This window comes from Tetranychus urticae, chromosome 1 (assembly GCF_039701765.1).
Source record: "Tetranychus urticae isolate SD_2017Ah chromosome 1, NJAU_TeUrti_SD_1.0, whole genome shotgun sequence".
In the NCBI taxonomy this organism is placed as follows: Eukaryota; Metazoa; Arthropoda; class Arachnida; order Trombidiformes; family Tetranychidae; genus Tetranychus; species Tetranychus urticae.
The window spans coordinates 4,982,332-5,000,727 of NC_142958.1; the positions used below are offsets into that span (position 1 = coordinate 4,982,332).

Here is an 18,396-nt window from a genome sequence, read left to right on the forward strand (position 1 = left end):
TCAACGGATGTGCAATAATGACCGGTTCATTTTATTATTCATTATCTATGAATATAACCTGATGTGAGGTGAGCAAAACTTGAAGTGCAAACAGAAGAAAAACAAACGAAAAAAATTTACTTATTAATGGGATAATCAGCAATTTCCTTCAATTTAACTTATATTGGTCAAAATTGAATAAATTGTAATTGAAAGAGTTTCTAATCAAAAGTTTGTTGATTCAAAATTAATAGTTGGTTAAAGTTTAAAGGAAGAGCAAAGTTAAATGACTAGTTTTGATGATTTCAAAGGAGCCTTTTGGGTTAATCATGAAAAATTTTGTTCTTTCAACTTCGAAGCAAAGCAGCGAGAATTCGATGGAAAGAAATTCTGATTCAATGAGATAAGAAACGAACAATTTTTGCCATTGAAATTCATTCTTCAAATCCTAATGACAAGCACTGACTCAAATCCATCGATATCGTGAGTCGAGATTAAGATTTAAAACGAACCAAATGCAAACATGAAGTTCTTAAAAATCCAATTTCGATATCAAAGAGTTCCAGAGCAACCTAATGAACACGTTCAAACATCAAAGTTCCCAATTTTCTTTCTAAATATCAAACTTAATAAACATTTAAAAATGAAATGAACTCTTACTAACAACCAATGTAAGAGACCAAACTTGATAACATGAAATTTAACAGTAAACTAGTGACTGAATTTTTCGCTGTTCATTCCTCAAGTGCAAAGAAAAAATTTCATTTGAAGACTTAAAAAATGCAATTCAAAGCACTTGAGCTTGTGACAATGAACTTTGCTGATTACTTTAAACACTGCATCCTGTAATCCAATTACCTTGATTTATCCCGCAAAAGTCTCTTTGTTGCTCTTTTCATTTCTTGTGATTAAATTGTTCACTTGATTGTGATAAAAGTTGTAATAAAAGCATAATTAATAACTTTTACCTGACAAAACGAATCGAGTCGAGAATTTAATGTCATATGGTTAATTAGAGTCTAATTGATATGTTGCATTTGCTATACTATTATCATCTAATATTGTCTAATATTAAAAGATAATTTTCCATTGTGTTACCTTTTTTGTTCTCCTTTTCTCATGGAATCAATTGCACTTTATTCTGGTCGTTGATTCATTTTCCCTCAACTCGACATTCTCATGACTAGAAATGATAGTCAATCGATAATTTCCGTGAGATTTCAATAGCAAAGTGATATTGTTCATCTTGTTCATCATTAGATGATTAACTTTTTTTGCTGCTAAACATTGAAACATGAGTTGCAGTTATGAAGAGTGAAAAGCAAAATCTTGAAAAAAAGCAAAAGGGAATTGAAAGTTGTTGTGATGCAAAAAGTGGAGAAGAAAAAAAACTTTCTTTTCTCAAGTAAATAATTCAACAAAATTGAATCAATAATGATGAATATGAATGATGTTAAAGATGATGAAGATTAGCATGATGATGATAAGAGTAGACTTTTGCGTTTAGATTGGAAAAGCAGCAGGAAAAAAAAGAGTAGAGAGGAAGAAGAAAAAAAAGACAAAGTAAATTGTGTTGGAAGAAGAAGGGAAAATATTCCGAGGCAAATTGAACTCAAAGTGTTTATTCAATGTTAATAATGATTTGGAAAGTGATGAGTTGATTGCTTTTCACATTTCAACAATTGAACCTAGACAAACATGCATGATAAACATGGTAAAGTGAATTTGTTGAGAGGCAGCAAGGCAAAGAGTAAGTTGTAAACAAAAGAGTAAAATGGATAAAATAATGATTGAAAATTATTTGCATGTTGATTGAGAAAATTCATTCCAATGGCAATTAATTTGCTGTTCAACTGTTGATTAGTAGGCAACATGTAACACAGCTAATCATGGCCAAGTTTGGGTTTGTTTTGGAAAAGAAATTTTTTCATTTTTTCTGAAATTCTACCATCGATTTGAAGAGAAATTTCAGTCAATTGGTTTGGCAATTTTCGCTTCTTTTTCAATTATTAAGATTCCTTTAGCATTTTCATATCACTGAATTTGAATAATGAATTTGTAATTCTTTTTTTCTCTTTTTTCTTCCTTTTATATTTTTGATTGTCTTCAAAGGAAGTCATTTAAATAGACCGATGGAAATGATTGATTTATAAAGTCAGTAAATGATTTTTTAACCTTTGTTTTTATCTCTTCTCAGTTTCAAAATAACAGTTTTAACGATAAATTGATTGATTTCCGTGATTTGTAGCTATAAAGAAACCAATAGAAACTGAAAAAACTACAAAAAACAAAAAGCTATTATTTTACTCAGTGTCAAGTTTAACTGGCTGACTGTTCGAGTTGTTGCATATTGAAAGATAAATATTATGAGTTAAGTTTTATCGATAGTAAAAAAACAATCTGGTGATCTAACACCTAAAATCATACTACACATGAGCAAATCCCATATCCGGATAAAAAAAGTGATTCTTTCATTTTTATTTCCAAAGTTGTTCAAGAATCGAAAATTGAACCTGAGCAGGCAAACATGATTGGCGGAAAAATGATCGAACCGCAATGCTGAAAATGTGCGTCGATCATTCGCGCTAATGATGAATGAGTTTTCAATTCCCTGTCTGTGCTCGAGCCAAATGGCTTGTTCATGAATCAAATTGCGAACAATAAGATTACGTGTTAGTAAATTAGGTTGAAATATGTACAGATAAGTATCGAGTATTAACTCGAAATTCGAAGTTTCTAAGTTTGCCCTTTTTGAACAAATGGTTAGATCAATGTGATGGCGAAGTTGTGGCTAAGGTCCTCTTCAGTCTTACTCAAAGTTCAACTGTAACTATTGAACTTTAATGCAGTGAGGGGCACGAGATAAAACATAAGATAAGTCTTTGTTTATCAGTTGTTATCATTTGATGAAGCTAATTGTTTTTACATTAAAGCTCAAAAGGTTATCAATCAAATCTATTTTTACAAGCTTCCTTTGTTTCAATGTTGAAGCTACAAAAAAGGCAAAAAGTAAATGTAACAAAAAATTAAACTTGACAAGTAAGCATAATCGAGTAGTTTTGCATCACTATTGTGACAAAAAATGAATAAAGTCCAAAGAAACTTTACCTCATTCGTAAAAAAAGTTGACTTATTCAAACTTCACTTATTGTGAAACTCAAAGAATATCCGAAATTCCATATTTTACATGAAACAGAATCTGCTCGTCTTCATTAAGTCCTTTAGATAGAAAACTGTCTTGAAAACGACTTTTCCGTGAAAAGAGGAGAATCATCGATTACTAAAGTAATCGTCAAAATTGAACGTTAACATTTCAAAATTCACTTGTGATTTACCTTTTGAGCAAGAAATTTATCGACACTTGCCTTGTTTTCATTTAAAATGGTGTAAATAAAAAGACATTGATTTACCTTGAAGCGGCTTTATCACAAGCTTCAACTGTATCAACCGGTGGTAAAGTATCCATAGAAGTTTCCTTCAAACTTAAAGAATCACCAATTTTATCTGTTGCACGTTCAGTATCCTTTAGAGTCCATTGGTCTGAGGTTGTCTTTTGCACAGTACGACGAGCAACAATGGCTAGAGACGAGTAAAAGGTAAGTGAAACACGACAGCAATGGTACGCAAAAAGAGTGAATAAAAAGTAAATTAATGTTGAGCCTTGGAAGAGTATAAATGTTAAAAGCTGTTTCAAGTTTAAATGGGTTGAGACTTTTTTTTAATTAGTTCAAATACAGTTTGAGGAAGTTGAGCGAAAGTTTAATTGGCAAACTGAGCGACGATGAGAAACGAACGAGAAGAAAAAAATTGAATTTCCAAATGAATAGAAATCTATTTTGTTAGCTTTACTTCCTTATCTTTGGGTATTAACAGTCTATTAACAGATACAGTTTTACAATTGTTATTGTTAAAGCTCTACATCAACTTATCATTCTCATCATTATCTTCACTTTTCGTCATCAGAATCATGATCATCATCACAAAGGCATCATGAAAGTAGAAGAACAGAGGAAGTGAAAGAAATCACTTGTTACAAGTTTGTTTACTAAACCAGTTTCAATGAAGAAAAAAAAATACTCAAATTCAATGATGGAATAGCGCCATCTGTTTTGTAAAGAAATATTGCCAAGAATGGATAAGATATGGAAGATAGAAAATGAGTTTTTCTCCATGAAAGAGGTCACCACTAAAGGAGAGAACCTGATGAGACTGAGTTATTTTCAGCATCCATTTATGATGATTGACTAACCAGACGTAAGAGTTGGACAAAGTCTCGTTAAACATTTGCAAGTTCAATGTTGCAAGAAAATTGATCGATAATTTTAAAATCATTTTCATTCTCTTTTTCACTTCTCTTGTGGTTGTCCAATCATTTTGATTCATGTAGTTTCTTATCAAATTTTCTCGATCAATTGAACTTTCTTTTTTCGTCGCTAAAAGTATCCAATGTCAATTATCGAAAAGGAAAGGTAAAGTTGACTTTTTTTTCTTTGGAAATCTAGATTTTCTACAGAAAAATGAAACTTTTTCTTTCACGTTTTTTTTCTCTCTTTTTATCAGCATCATGATCATGATCGATAATTTGCTCTGCTCATTATTGGTTCATGATGAAATACAAACACAATAATGGATGAATTATTGGTCCACTTGAATTGTCTCAATTTTGGGTTTCAATATTCTTTATCTATTCTAGTCACGAAGTCTTTTTCCTTTACCATTGGCTGAATCAAATGGCAAAGAGAAAGGTTTGGAGAGAAAAAAGTAAAAGGAAGAAAAAAAAGATTCAGAGAAAGTCGAAATGATAATGACGATAATGAGCATGAGAATGATGACGATGAGAGAAATGTTGAAAAGAGTAAAAGATTACAAGAAAATGAGTAGAAAATTAAATCACTTTTGCATCGCAATTTTTCATTACAAGCTTTCCATCAAGTTCAACGCTCCATTGACCTGAATACTGGCCAATTTAAAGCAAATATCATTATCGTTATTAGTTGATAATCAAATGTAACGTAAAACTCGATAAATTCATTCGCCTTGAAACAGTAAAAGGTAATTTGAATAATTGCAAAACGAAAAAAGTTTATCTGTAAAAAGGTGAAAATGAATGCATTGAAACTGCTCACTTTACCAATAAACATTTCTTTCAACTTTTCATTTCTTTATTTTGAATCATTTATTCATAAGAAGGAGAAAAAATTTGAAAGGAAAAAGAAAACAAAAAGACCAAAATATGAAAAAAGAATGTTTGAGCTTACTCGTTTCTTGAGGTCGATTTTGTTCGTGATGAGCATCTTTGGTTACCTTTGTTTCAGGTGGATTGGCAACTGTAAAGAGATTAGAAAATTTAAAGTTTTGTCAAGATCATTGAGTTATAAAAGTTGCAAACACAAAATTGGATCAAATGTAACATTGAAATGTCAATCAAACAATCACAGATTATTAAAGTTTCAATTGTTGCCGGTTTCCTGTTCCATAACGCTTGTGCATTTCATTTCAGGATAACATTAATTTCGGTATGAAATAGCCAAGCTTTTTTGTTCAAGTTTACTCATGGATTAAGTTTTGATTGCTATTATGATACTTCGATGTCTTTATCATTTGGAAAATTACATTGTTCTAAAGACTCGACAATCTCGAAAATAGTGAAGAATTTTTTCCGTAGCTGGATGAATACATGAAATCACGTAAAATTGAATTTTATTTCATTTGTTTAATTAAAAGCAAACTCACGCAAAGTTGTCTATTCACTTGTGCGGAAACTGATCACTTACAAAATTGATTCAAATTGTAAAATTAATCAAAACCCGCAACATTTCAGAATTCAATTTTGATAATCAGAGAAAAGCAAAAAATGAGCAATTTCGAACAATGACGAACAGTCTCATCAAAATTATCATTTCGAGTTTGGCGATTCGAATAATCCAAGGACTATCAAAATCTATGATCCAAATAATTGCTTTTTATTGATCGATATTTTGATTAATTTTTGGTTTCGCTTTCACTAACTCAGCAATCGTTCTTATAAATTATCCAATCATTTCTGTTTTCAATCAGCATACAAAGGTACTGAACACCAAACCACTTTAATTTGGTAGCTTGTGTTTGATCAAAAATATAATCGAAAGCAATGGAAGTTCAAACTTGGATAATCGAGAAGTTTTTCACCTTTTCGCTTCGGAATATGACTTTTTTTAGATGCAATACAACTTTGCTCAAGTTTTTTTTCATCTTCAAAATTCCGACAAAAAAATCGTCAAAAAAGTTGAAGAAAAAAACTTAACCTGGAAGTGAAAAGATATTGTAATTTGTCAATAATTTACAATTCAATAGATGGCGTAACAAGATGGGAAGTCGTTAGTTATTGGTGAAACTTCAACTGGGAATCGAGATATTTCAATGAATTTTGCTTTCTTAGCGTTGTTTTTATTGATCAAATTAAAGTCGAGGATTTTGCCATTAAAAGGGTTTGTTTTTGCCAACTTTGTGCTGCAATTTGAAAGTCGAGTTTATATTCTGAACATTTCACGATGGAATTCAATTTTATTGGCTATTTTTTACTGCAATTGTAATCCAAATCCAAACTGGTTCAAGTTGACACCAATATCACACCAAGTCTGGCAAAAGTAAACTTACGATAAATGAAAAGCTATCCTTTCATTGACTTATTTTTATTATTTTGTAATCAATTGTTATCAACAACTTTTTCCAAATAACTCAGTTTGCTCAGTTTACTGAACATTTGTTTAGTTTTTATTGACATTCTTGTGGTTTAAAAGCAAAATTATTAATAAAAATTTTTTTCTTTTTTTCGTTATTTTTCATCTTTAAAAAGCCAAAAGGTTGATGTATTTGTTGATGTTAACACTATTTGGGATTAAAGTGTTTAGTTAAAGACTTGAAAGTTTTCCTAAATGAACAAAAATTGAATGCAACTAAAGAATAATATTTACTATTTTTCATTGTTGGATAACTTTTTGATCACAAAAGCAGTTGGTTTAACGAAATGCTGAGCAACAATGTTGAACCAAAAATTGTTCAACAGTAACAATTTCGCCTAAACAAATATTGATTCAACTTTTCTTTAATATTCATTTCAATTTCAGATTCACCGTTCACTTCAACGAAAAGAAATTGTCGGAAATTATTTACTTTTCAAGGAATAAAGAGTTTGATAATGAACAGTATTCATGAATCTCAGTTGACGAACAAATGAAAACATCGAAAAATCTCTATTCAAAGATTCAAAGTTTGTAAGTACATTATTTGTAAAAGGTTCTAAAATGAATCCATTTTTTCGATTTCAGAACATTTTGCACATTGAGTCAACTGATTTTCTTGAGATGAAATTCAACGGCTAAACATCGTTGAATCAGTGATTTATGAAATCACCAAATGATTAAAGTTCATTCAAGTGTTGGTCTTGTTTTTAAAGGTTTCCAAAAAATCGATTGAAAAACTTATGCTCAGAGTTGCCCAAAGTGTCCAGTGAATTTTTCATCCCTTTTTATTTTCCCATCAATTTTCATTGTAAAAGTATTGTCAGCATTCTGGGAAAAGATAAACAACTGGAAAAGTCAGGGAATGAATGGCAAAGAAAAAGACTCGACTTTAAACACTGAGCGAGTGTTATTATAATCTTTAAAAATTTGAACAAACAAGTTGACAAAAATATATTAAACTATCCACATCAATGAGTTCATAATGGTTCATTGAGAAATGATGAAAGGAAAAGGTTGAGGAAAAGGCTGAATAGGAATGTGAGTGGAAAAGAGATAAAGTAAATCAATTGGTAAATGATGACATGGAGAATAATTCATTTTAAATGAAATAAAATGGAAAAGCAAGAAAAGTAAGAAAAGTATTTCCATTTCGAGTTGAAAAGTAAATTGCAAACGAGCATATTCATTGGTTGAAAAGTCACATAATAATTTTGATGAAAAAGATGAGGAAGCGAAAGTTCTTGAACTGATCAAGGTAGACAATCAAAGGGTTAAAGAATGGAAAAGTGAAAAAAGGTTTTTGGACAAAGTTGACTGAAAAGGGAAAAGTATTCAACTTTTCTAATTCTTGCTGTCTTTTCCAATTATCGTTTCATGATTTTTTTGTTTGTTTGTAAATAATCGGATTGGTTCTTGTTGCAATGTTGAAAGTAAAAGGTCAAGTTATCCTGGATTTTTGTGAATTGAATAAGATACACTGAAAGACAATGATAATTGTTTTCTTTTTTTTCTCGTCTCTTTTTTTCTACTGTTAAGTAATGTTACGAGGTAACTAACTCGAGAAGAGGTTTAATCAAAATAGGTGTTTATTAACTGACTATTAAACAATGATTTTCAACTGTATATATACATTGGTAATGTAAGGGGGAGAAGAGTATGGAAGAAGGGGTTTATGATGAGGTAATAAGGGAGAATTAAGTAATCTCGTAACATATGCCCTTTCGATTTTTGAACGTCTCGTTCAAATTACTAAATTACTGGTCCAGGACCCTCGATGTTGATGTTTAAGGTTTGACCCAGGGTCACTGTCATATCTTTAGGTAGGGCAACTAAATAAGTTGGTCGATGTTTGATATCAGCTTGTCGGACAAGCATATTGTTGGTAAGTTCACGATGCTTGATGTGTATTATTTGACCAACTTGACAACCAAAATCTCGTTCAATTCGTGATCTTAAGTCACGTCCTGAGTAATCCAAAGCAACCCTATGATAAGTCTTGGTACGTTCACCAAATCGAACGGTAATATCAGCACCACTGCCATATGTATGGAGGACTTGAACAGAATTTGAAATTGCTTTAACCTTAGCAGTTGCTGGAGTTGATGAAGCTTCGCTTGGCCCTGGGCCCTGTCGCGACAGCATAGCTTTTAGCTGAGCTATTTCATCTTTCAAATTTTGGACAAACTGTCTACACTCATGATCATTGTTTTTCCTGGTTCGACAATTTGAACACCAAATCCTTGGATTGTAATTGCAGCTTGACTGATGATTCCTCAAGCGTGAAAAAGCTAATGTTTCATCACAATCTTCATAACTACAATTAACCAAGAGATTGTCAAGGACATCTTGTCTTTCTCGATCAATCCTTCGAATATCAGGAAAACCATGTCGAGTAGTCATTGACCGACCACAATTCTGTGGACATGTTAGGAAATTAACCCAGTCAGCGTTGAATACGGTAACATACTTATTAAAACATCCATCACAGAAGACTGCTGAACAAGGTGGTTGGTTGGCCCTGGGCCCAAAAACACCATGTAACTCGCCATGAGTCACAGGTTCAAATGGTACATGGAGACACAATAGGCAAACAAAGTCACTAACTTGAGTGCGGTCAACAAAGTTCGAGTCATCATAGACGATATTAGGATCGACAAAAGGTTGAAAATCCATCTCCAGCACAAGTTCAAAGTAAGCTTTTTTTTGAATACAAGTAAAATTGATGTCACTGATTAGAAAGCTAATTAACAAATGACCATCAAAGTTAATTAATTTGATAAGGGTCGTTGACCAAGAAGTTAGCCTCTGAGGCGCCAAGCTCAAACTAATGATTACTGTGTTATACAATAATCTACGCAGTAATTGTCAAATGTTACGACTATTATAAGGTTTTAAACGTTCAACATGTACAACTTGAGTTCTTGCTGGTCCTTTCAAGTTAATCAACTCAACATTTACTGGTCCTTTGCGTTTGATAATCCGATATGGTCCCTTAAATGGTTTATTCCACTTCTTCGAACTACCTTTCTTCAATCGTGGTTGGGCTAAACTTACTAAATCGCCAACTTTGAAGTTATCGTCTACTCTAGATCGATCGAAACGTTGTTTAGCTTTGCCTTGAGCTCTAATAATTTGCTCACGCGCCCAATTACGAGCGACTCTGAGTCGATTGAATGGGCTGGACTCAATAGTCTCTCTCAATATAGGTGCAGCACCAACTCGACGTTCTAACGGGAGACTCGGTTCGAAACCATGGACAAGATAAAATGGTGGGAATCCAGTTGTCGCATGCGTAGAAGTATTGTATGCAAACAAAAGTTCATCAACATATTTTTCCCAACTTTCCGGATTATTTTCAGCAAATATAGATAGACCAACACCTAATACGGAATTGAAGCGTTCTGTTTGGCCATCGGCTCTTGGATGATAGGCAGAGGTAGGAGTATGAGTAATGTTCATACTTTTGAGGTATTCCTGGAATTCCTCTGACATCAAATTTTTACCACGATCAGTGATTAGCTTCTTAGGTGTTCCAAACCGTAATACCATGCCATGATGAAAAGCTTCTTTTACATTTGTACTTGTAGCATCAGTTATTGGTATTGCCATTGCAAATTTAGTCAATTGGTCATTAACCACTACCAAATAATTGTAACCAGATTCAGATTTAGGTAGACTCAAGAGATCCATTGAAACAGTTTCGAAGGGATTACTGGCAATCTCCTGGAGTTGCATTTTACCACGAGCCTGGCTCAAATATGGTTTACGCATTTGACATGAATGACACGATACACAATATTTCTTGACTTCCTCGTCCATTTTAGGCCACCAAACTCTTGCTTTAAGACGGGATAGAGTTTTCGCATAACCCAAATGTCCACCAGAAGGAAGATCATGAGATTCTTCAAGTATTTTAGCTACCATGGATTTTGGTAAAACAGGCAATAATTTACTTTGACAATTACGATACAAAATATTGTCAACCAGAGTAAATTTCTTTGACGTTCTTTTCATTGCTCTTCTTGATAATTGTTCTGAATTAAGAAGTGAAACGATTCTTTTACAGAATTCATCTTCTTTTTGATTGATTGAAAGTAATGAATCATGAGATTCATCAATGGAACATATTTGGATCAGATCCAAGTCATCAGAGTCAGACTCAACGGTTTCCAGTGGGTTTCTTGATAAGCAATCAGCATCTTTATGTAATTGACCACTCTTATACTTGACATCGAAATCAAATGATTGAAGTTTCAATGCCCATCTAGCTAAACGAGCAGTAGGATCCTTAATACTTTTAAACCAACAAAGTCCACAATGATCCGTAACAACAACGAACTTTCGACCATACAGGTAATGACGTAACTTAGTAATAGCCCAAACTATTGCTAAACATTCCTGTTCTGTGACACCATAATTCTTCTCAGCTGGGTTCAGTGTCCTGCTTATGAAGATTAATGGTTTCAAAACACCATCTTGCTTCTGAAGCAAACAAGCACCAAGACCTTTTTGAGAGGCGTCAGTCCTCAATTCCAATTCACCTTCATCCATGATAGAGGATAAAACTGGAGGTGAAGTCAAAGCATTTTTGAGGTCATCGAATGACTCTTGTTGTTCTTGACTCCAAACAAATGGAACATCCTTTTTCAAAAGATGATTGAGAGGATAAGCTCTTTTTGAAAAACCATTGATAAATCTACGGTAAGTTGTGGCCAGGCCCAAAAATTGTCTAATCTCATGAACATTTGAAGGAGGCTTCATCAATGAGATAGAAGCGGTTTTATTAGGGTCTGGTCTGATACCAGTATCATCAATCTGATGTCCTAAATAAGCAATACGATTGGTAGAGAAAGTACATTTGTGGCGACGAAGTTTAACATTATGTTCTTTCAAGCGGTCAAGGACCAAACGAAGTCTCGTATCGTGTTCAGCTTGTGATTTCCCAAACACAATGATATCATCAAAATAAACATAGCAATCAACATAGTTCAAACCACCAAGAATAGCATTGATAGCACGAACAGCAGTTGCAGGTGCATTCTTCAATCCAAAAGGCATTCTTACAAATTCGTACAACCCCTGGGGTACGATGAAAGCGGTTTTACATTGGTCACTAGGATCCATCCTAATGTGCCAATACATAGCAGCAATATCAAGTGTTGAGAACACTTTACTTCCTTCTAATAGGTCGAGGCCATCTTCAATCCGAGGGATCGGATACTTGTCGGAGACAGTAATGTCATTTAACTTACGGTAGTCCACACAAAATCTTTTACCACCGTCCTTCTTATCAACTAAAGTAATAGGACAAGCCCAAGGACTTTCCGAGGGAACAACAATGCCAGCATTAAGCATCGAATCAAGATGCTCTTGAACAATATTTCTGTTCTTAACAGATACTTGATAGGGTTTCTGGTAGATTGGAGGATGATCTCCAGTATTCACCTTGTGATAAACATTTTCAATTAACCCAACATCACTTTGATCATTAGCAAAAGCTTCTGGATAATCTTTCAGTATTTCAACTGAAGATACTTCAATTCTGCTCCTGGAGCTTGGTTTGGATGCGATGCGATAAACAGCAGTTTTATTAACATAATCCAATAATAAACCATGATCCTGATTGAAATCATTACCAAGTAAAGCTTGCTGGTTACCAGGTAATACGCAAATATCAATAGTATCATCAAGGTCATCACCTTTAATGTGAACTGTGGCCTTGCCAACTGGTTTAACTGTCCTACTATCAGCGACAGATACTGACGAACCAAGCCATGGTTCAATTTTAATTTGATTATCTTTACAAATCTTTTCACTAAGAACACTAACATCAGCAGCTGAATCAACTTTAAAGGTTATTGGTTTGTCATTGACCAATAACGTCACCTTTGGTTTAAAACTGTTAATATTACAGTTACTAACAGCGGAAGCGGAAATGTTGCCACTCCTCTGTCTTTTAACCTGCTCAGCATTTTGCTTGATACGGTTAGTATCTTTGGGATTTTTACAGGATCTAACACCATGACCTTTACCCATGCAATTGTAACATATAAGATCATGTGACGGCGTCCTGGGACTCTCTTGTCTTTGAGAAGTTGATGGACCAGGTCCATGGGAATAAGAATTGGAGACTCCTGGAGTCCTATTCTTAACGGTTCCCTTAAAATTAGAACGTGAAACAAATTTCTGACTACTCAGATCTTGTACAATTTCTTCTAATTTATCCATAGTACGACCATGAGTACGAAGATAAGAGAGAACAGTTAACTTATAAATTTCTCTCATACCTTGAGTAATGTAACCAATCACCTTTGCTTCATCCATTGAAGAGTCGTATTCTTTAAGCATAGACAGCATAGAATACACATAGCTTTTCAAGCTCTCTTCCGGTTTCTGAAACCTTCCACTAATATTGTGTAACAATCGAGATCTTTCCTCTTCATTAATAAAAACAGCACAGAATTTCTTCCTAAAATCAGGCCAGTTTAGTCCTTGACTAGTTCCAACAATGCGAGACCAAAACCATTCTGAGGCCATGCCTTCAAAACACCAACCAACGCCATGAAGAAATTCATCTCCAGATAAACCATTAAGTGTACAGGTTTGCTCATATCTTCGAAGCCAACCTGAAGCTTCACTTTCTTTACCAGAGAATTTCGGTGGTGGACCATTTTTGAAGAAGGTCTTTCGAGCGTTGCTTTGACCAAGGGTCTGATTATTCGGCATGAAACTAGTATTGAACATTGATGAATCTCCTGGAGGTTCACTTATTTGAACGGGTGAAGGTTCACTTGTTGAAGCTCCTGGAGCACTAGATATCTTCTCATTAATCAAATTAGTCATTTGACTAGTAGCTTGAGTAATACTGGTCTGGAAGATATTAGTCATCTGAGCGTTATTTGTCTGGATGAGATCAGCCATTATTTTCATCATATCAGTTTTAGCTGCTTCACTTAATTCCATTATAACACCTTTTTGTTTCCTCTTCTCGGTTACCAACTGAACAAAATTGAATCCTTTTGATGTAGACCTTGTCTCAACACTAGAACTGGTACCTTTGGTTAAAGATTTCTTTTCTCCTTTACCCGCTATTTTGGCGAATGTTAAAGATGTAACAATTAGTTGAGCCCAGGGCTAAAGACTATTGACCAAGTCAATTTGAGAAACACTTAAGAAATTAACACAAAAGTAAAACACAGTAGACACTACAATCAATCCAGGATTGCGAGAGGTACCGAGATTTGTTACGAGGTAACTAACTCGAGAAGAGGTTTAATCAAAATAGGTGTTTATTAACTGACTATTAAACAATGATTTTCAACTGTATATATACATTGGTAATGTAAGGGGGAGAAGAGTATGGAAGAAGGGGTTTATGATGAGGTAATAAGGGAGAATTAAGTAATCTCGTAACAGTAATATCTTTTCAATTTACCTGACGAAAATGTAATGGCCAATAAGTCAGAGATTAGAGTTGAGATTCTCGATTCTTTTGATGCTTCAATTGACGTAAAGATTCATTTAATGAACAATAAAATGCAAACCAACAATAGTGTGCAAAAGAGTCAGATAATAAAAAACGAGTTTAACTTGTACGTTTCAACTCTTTTACTCTGTAAGGCAATTGATAGGATAACTGTTTATTGCAGTTCATGTTATAATGAAATACTCCAAGATCAGATGAAGATTGGCATTTTCGAGTTTTTCAGTTTCATTTTGGTACAAATTTGTCCATAAAAATTTACTCCATTACTTTATGGTTCACATGATTTATGATTATGAAGGCTTACACGATACGTCGTAAAAGAGTTTGAGAGAAACTCGGAGAAGATTAAAAATCTGTGTACATTTTCGATTAGCATTCATGTAAACAAAAAAAACTCAACCTTCATGAGATCAAGCATTTTGCTTCATCTCGAGGGAGTTGCGTTGTCATTCTGTATCAATCTCGTTATGAACGATTCATTTTTTTCTAGTTTTTCAGCTATTGCTACAAAGTTCTCTTTCTACATTTCTAACCTCAATTAGGATGGGAACTCTTATTGAGTTAGTGAAATGTGCTCTTTTACTGGTCCAAAAGGTAAAGTCTTGGTTAAATTCTCGATGTTCTTATCACTTGTGGTTCTTTCATGAATCCTGAAGAAGGTACAAAGTCTGAGCCTTCATAACCAATTTCGTCTCTAGCTTTGGTTTTCAGCTTGAATATAAGTTTGAATGAGATGAGTGTAGCGATTCCTTTAGCAGCGATCTCGATCATTAAAATCATTTATCCAGCTAAGTCATTGATTATGTTTGTTGCGCGAAATCAAGCTCTGATCAATTTGCAATTCTGGACAATGAATGGTTTTAAATTGGATGATTTAGGATTCTTTGAAAAATTAATCAGATTTCGAGTCATTTTGACTTGAAATTGATTTTGCTTCTATTCAGTTTAATGCAATTACCTTGAGCTGGTATTGCTGTAAGAAATATGTTGATATCAGAATCGGGTTAGGAATGATTTGCAAGTGCATGAAGCATCACTGCTTTGAACTTTTTGCAAATATTTATCATTCCAAAAGAGACAATTCATTTAGTTTAATTCCTTCTTTTCAATCTGGAAAAGCTGCAACTAATTGAAATTGTAATCTTTTCATCCTTTCCAATGTTAATAGTAAAAGTTGTAAATATTTGATAGTCTCGAGTTGATTGAAGAGACGAAGAAAAGACTGCGCAAAAAGGGCAACTCAAACAGAAGTATAATCAGTCAAGTTTAAATTGACACTCTACTCATTAATCAAGAAAAATTGTAATATTGAACAATTTCAATGAAAAGTCGCGATTTGTCAACAAAAGAAGAACAAAAAAGGTTGAAAAGCGAAAGGAACAAAAGCTGTTTATTCGCGATTCTTTTGTGTCTCAATTTTCTCATCGACTCTTTAAAATGACAATAAATTGTCTATTTAGCACGAAATTTTCTTCTAAACTCGGATTCCAGTTTATCAATCAAATTAATTACACTTTCTTTCCAAAGTTTACTGTCTTTGATTAAGTTTGCGCTTTTCTCCTTTACAATGGCGTTTAATAAACTTGTCAAGAATGTAATTAACTTTAAGCAAAAAGCTCATCAATAAATGGGGAACATGGAATAACTAATGAGATTATTTTAATCAACTGACTTTTCCTTCGTCAACCAATCAGAGTAAAAATATTTTGACAAACTATTTGAAATTCCAACTTCTTTTGTCTTTTCCCTGAATTGTGTTAATCTTTGCCTTTTTGTGTGTTTCTTGTGACTTCGAACCTTTTGTTTCGTTATATTACTGTTAGTAGTTTCAGGATTGTTGAAACAATGAAGAAGCGAACAAAAAAGGTAGAAAAAAAAGAAGAGACGAAAAAATCTCATAAACTCGTCTTAATTTAATAATATTATCATGACAATGATTAAAAGAAGATTGAACATTTCATTGGTAATCATGATGATAAAGTCTTACTTTTTGCTTCCTTCTCTTTTCAGCTTCAACTAGTCAACATTTTTCATCCTCATTTTCATTAGATCATGTAGAAACCATTTAACGTCATTCAGATAACTTTTGCTTCTTTTATCGTATTTTTAGTTGCAAATAAAATTAACTCTTTTTGGATTCACAGTTTGATATCCAATCTCTAACTCTGTTAACCTGCATCAATTTATCATCCAGTTAACTGGTTCAACTTTGAATTTCGAGAAATGTTTAGATTAAAGAATCGTAAAAATACGAACAAATAACTTCAAAGAACAGAGCATTTATAAAATCGATTTATTTCTTTTCGATTTTTCAAAACTCATTTTATTCAGATCGTCTGTTTACAGTGAAAATCCTTTGAAAAGATAACTCAATCAACTTTCAATTCGATGAACTTCCAAAAACAAATTGAGAGAAAAGAAATCTTCGAAATTTTCGATTTTCGAATTTCAAAATATATAATACATAAGATTCCATTTGATTTTTACAGAAAATTCCTACAAAAGTCTGGTTCTGATATCAGTTGATTACATCAGAAATTTTCTGTTTTTTATGCGGGAGTTTCGAAAATTGCTTGTTCGTTGCAGCAAAATTTTCGCGAAATCGAAAACTTTTTAGAATTCTTGAGATCGAAAAAGTTCATCTTCGATTCGAACAAAAATTTAGCGAAAAATTTCATTTTCATGTCAACTTTAAATTCTTTCGTAACTTTTGGTAACGAAATTCAATTAGTGTTATAGCTTTGATGAAGTCTTTATTAATTTTACTGGAAACTCATTTCAATGCATTTTGCAAGAGCAAAAATTTGACAGAACAAGCAAACTTGAATTCAGATGAATTGGCAACATTGAATGTTTCGAGATTCGCCCCGTAATTGAATAAATGAAATTACAAACTCTAATTAAAATTTACTATTTATTCAGTGAATAAAACTGAATTTATAGAATGTAAAAAAACTAGAATTGATGAAATTTTGTTCCTCTATTTGATTATTCAATAAATGGTTATTAATTCAATTTTTCCTTCTCTTCAGCCATCTTCATGTATTCATTGAACCAAAGAAAAAAAGTTTTACTTTTCCATCTCAACCTTTGATCGTTAATGAATTTTACAAAAAAGTTGATTAAATAAGAAACAAAAAACTCATTGATAATGGAACATTGATCCTTCTTTGTTGCTCTATCACAGGGAACAGAAACTTTTCACCATTAAATTCAAAAATTATTTTGTCCTCTTGTCTGAGAAAGAAGTTTATTGAGCAAAGAAATTTTGTTTTTCTTTTCATTCCTCTCTTTACTCAACGTTGCAACATTTCGCTGTCGTTGGATCGTTAGCTTTCATTATTTAATCCTTTATTCAATCAACTTTACAAAATGTTGAATTGAATGAAATGTTAAAAGATGAAATTATAAATGTTTTTTTTCCTCTCATCGAATAATGAACAAAATTTTCAAAATTTTTTTCTCTTCCAACAGAAAAGGGATGCAAAAGTAATCATAATGTCATTGGGTTATAATGGGATGAAATTTCATCTGAAAAGTAGATAAGTTATGAATTTGGAAAAGTAGAAAAAAAGTAAATTTCTTTCTTCATTGAAGAACATTTTTCATTACATTTTACTTCCAACTGGGAGTTATTTATATTTGGATAATAACTTGTTTGCTATCATTTCATGGTTCAATTGAAATAACATTATTAGCTTCAAACTAATCATTAATCTGTTGAAACTCGAGAAAGTGAAAGAAGCAAAATTTGAATCACATTTTTGTCGAGAGAAAAGTTGAGTTTTAAAAGTTGTTGATTCACAATTACATGAATCGTTGAGCGAATCCAAATAATCCATTTAATGATTACCTTCAATCGTCAATGAATTTTGGCAGAGGAGAAGAGAAGGAAATGTCGACAAAAAAATGTTTCTTTTTCTCTTTTTTCATGGAAAGCATCAAATGATGAATGAAAAAAGTTCAATAGATGATGAGATAATGATGAGATGTGCACAAAAATGATGAGAAAATGGGTGAAACAAAGGAAAATGAAAAATGATAAACTTTAAGTTTTTTTCGTTTCTCTCTCTTTTTCTTTCCATGATAATGTTTTTGAAAACAAAATGTGATTCTTATAACTTTTATTTACTCAAGAAAATGAATGATGAGAAAAGCGCCTCGAGCCAAGTTGAGATAAACAGAAATGTTTTGCTTTAAGAACATTTT

At 32.7% G+C, this 18,396-nt stretch overlaps 1 protein-coding gene across 3 annotated transcripts in view; it reads right to left on the minus strand.

The window, feature by feature from the left end:
- Pde1c (Phosphodiesterase 1c) overlaps window positions 1-18,396 on the minus strand; it is a 73,025-nt gene that overhangs the window by 14,425 nt on the left and 40,204 nt on the right. For all 3 annotated transcript variants that reach the window (XM_015932584.2, XM_015932578.2, XM_015932560.3), the window contains exons 3-4: window positions 5,238-5,306; window positions 3,390-3,558 (exon numbers count right to left, since the gene is read on the minus strand). In XM_015932584.2, the coding sequence (XP_015788070.2) occupies window positions 3,390-3,558; window positions 5,238-5,306 (238 nt within the window). The remainder of the gene's footprint in view (window positions 1-3,389; window positions 3,559-5,237; window positions 5,307-18,396) is intronic.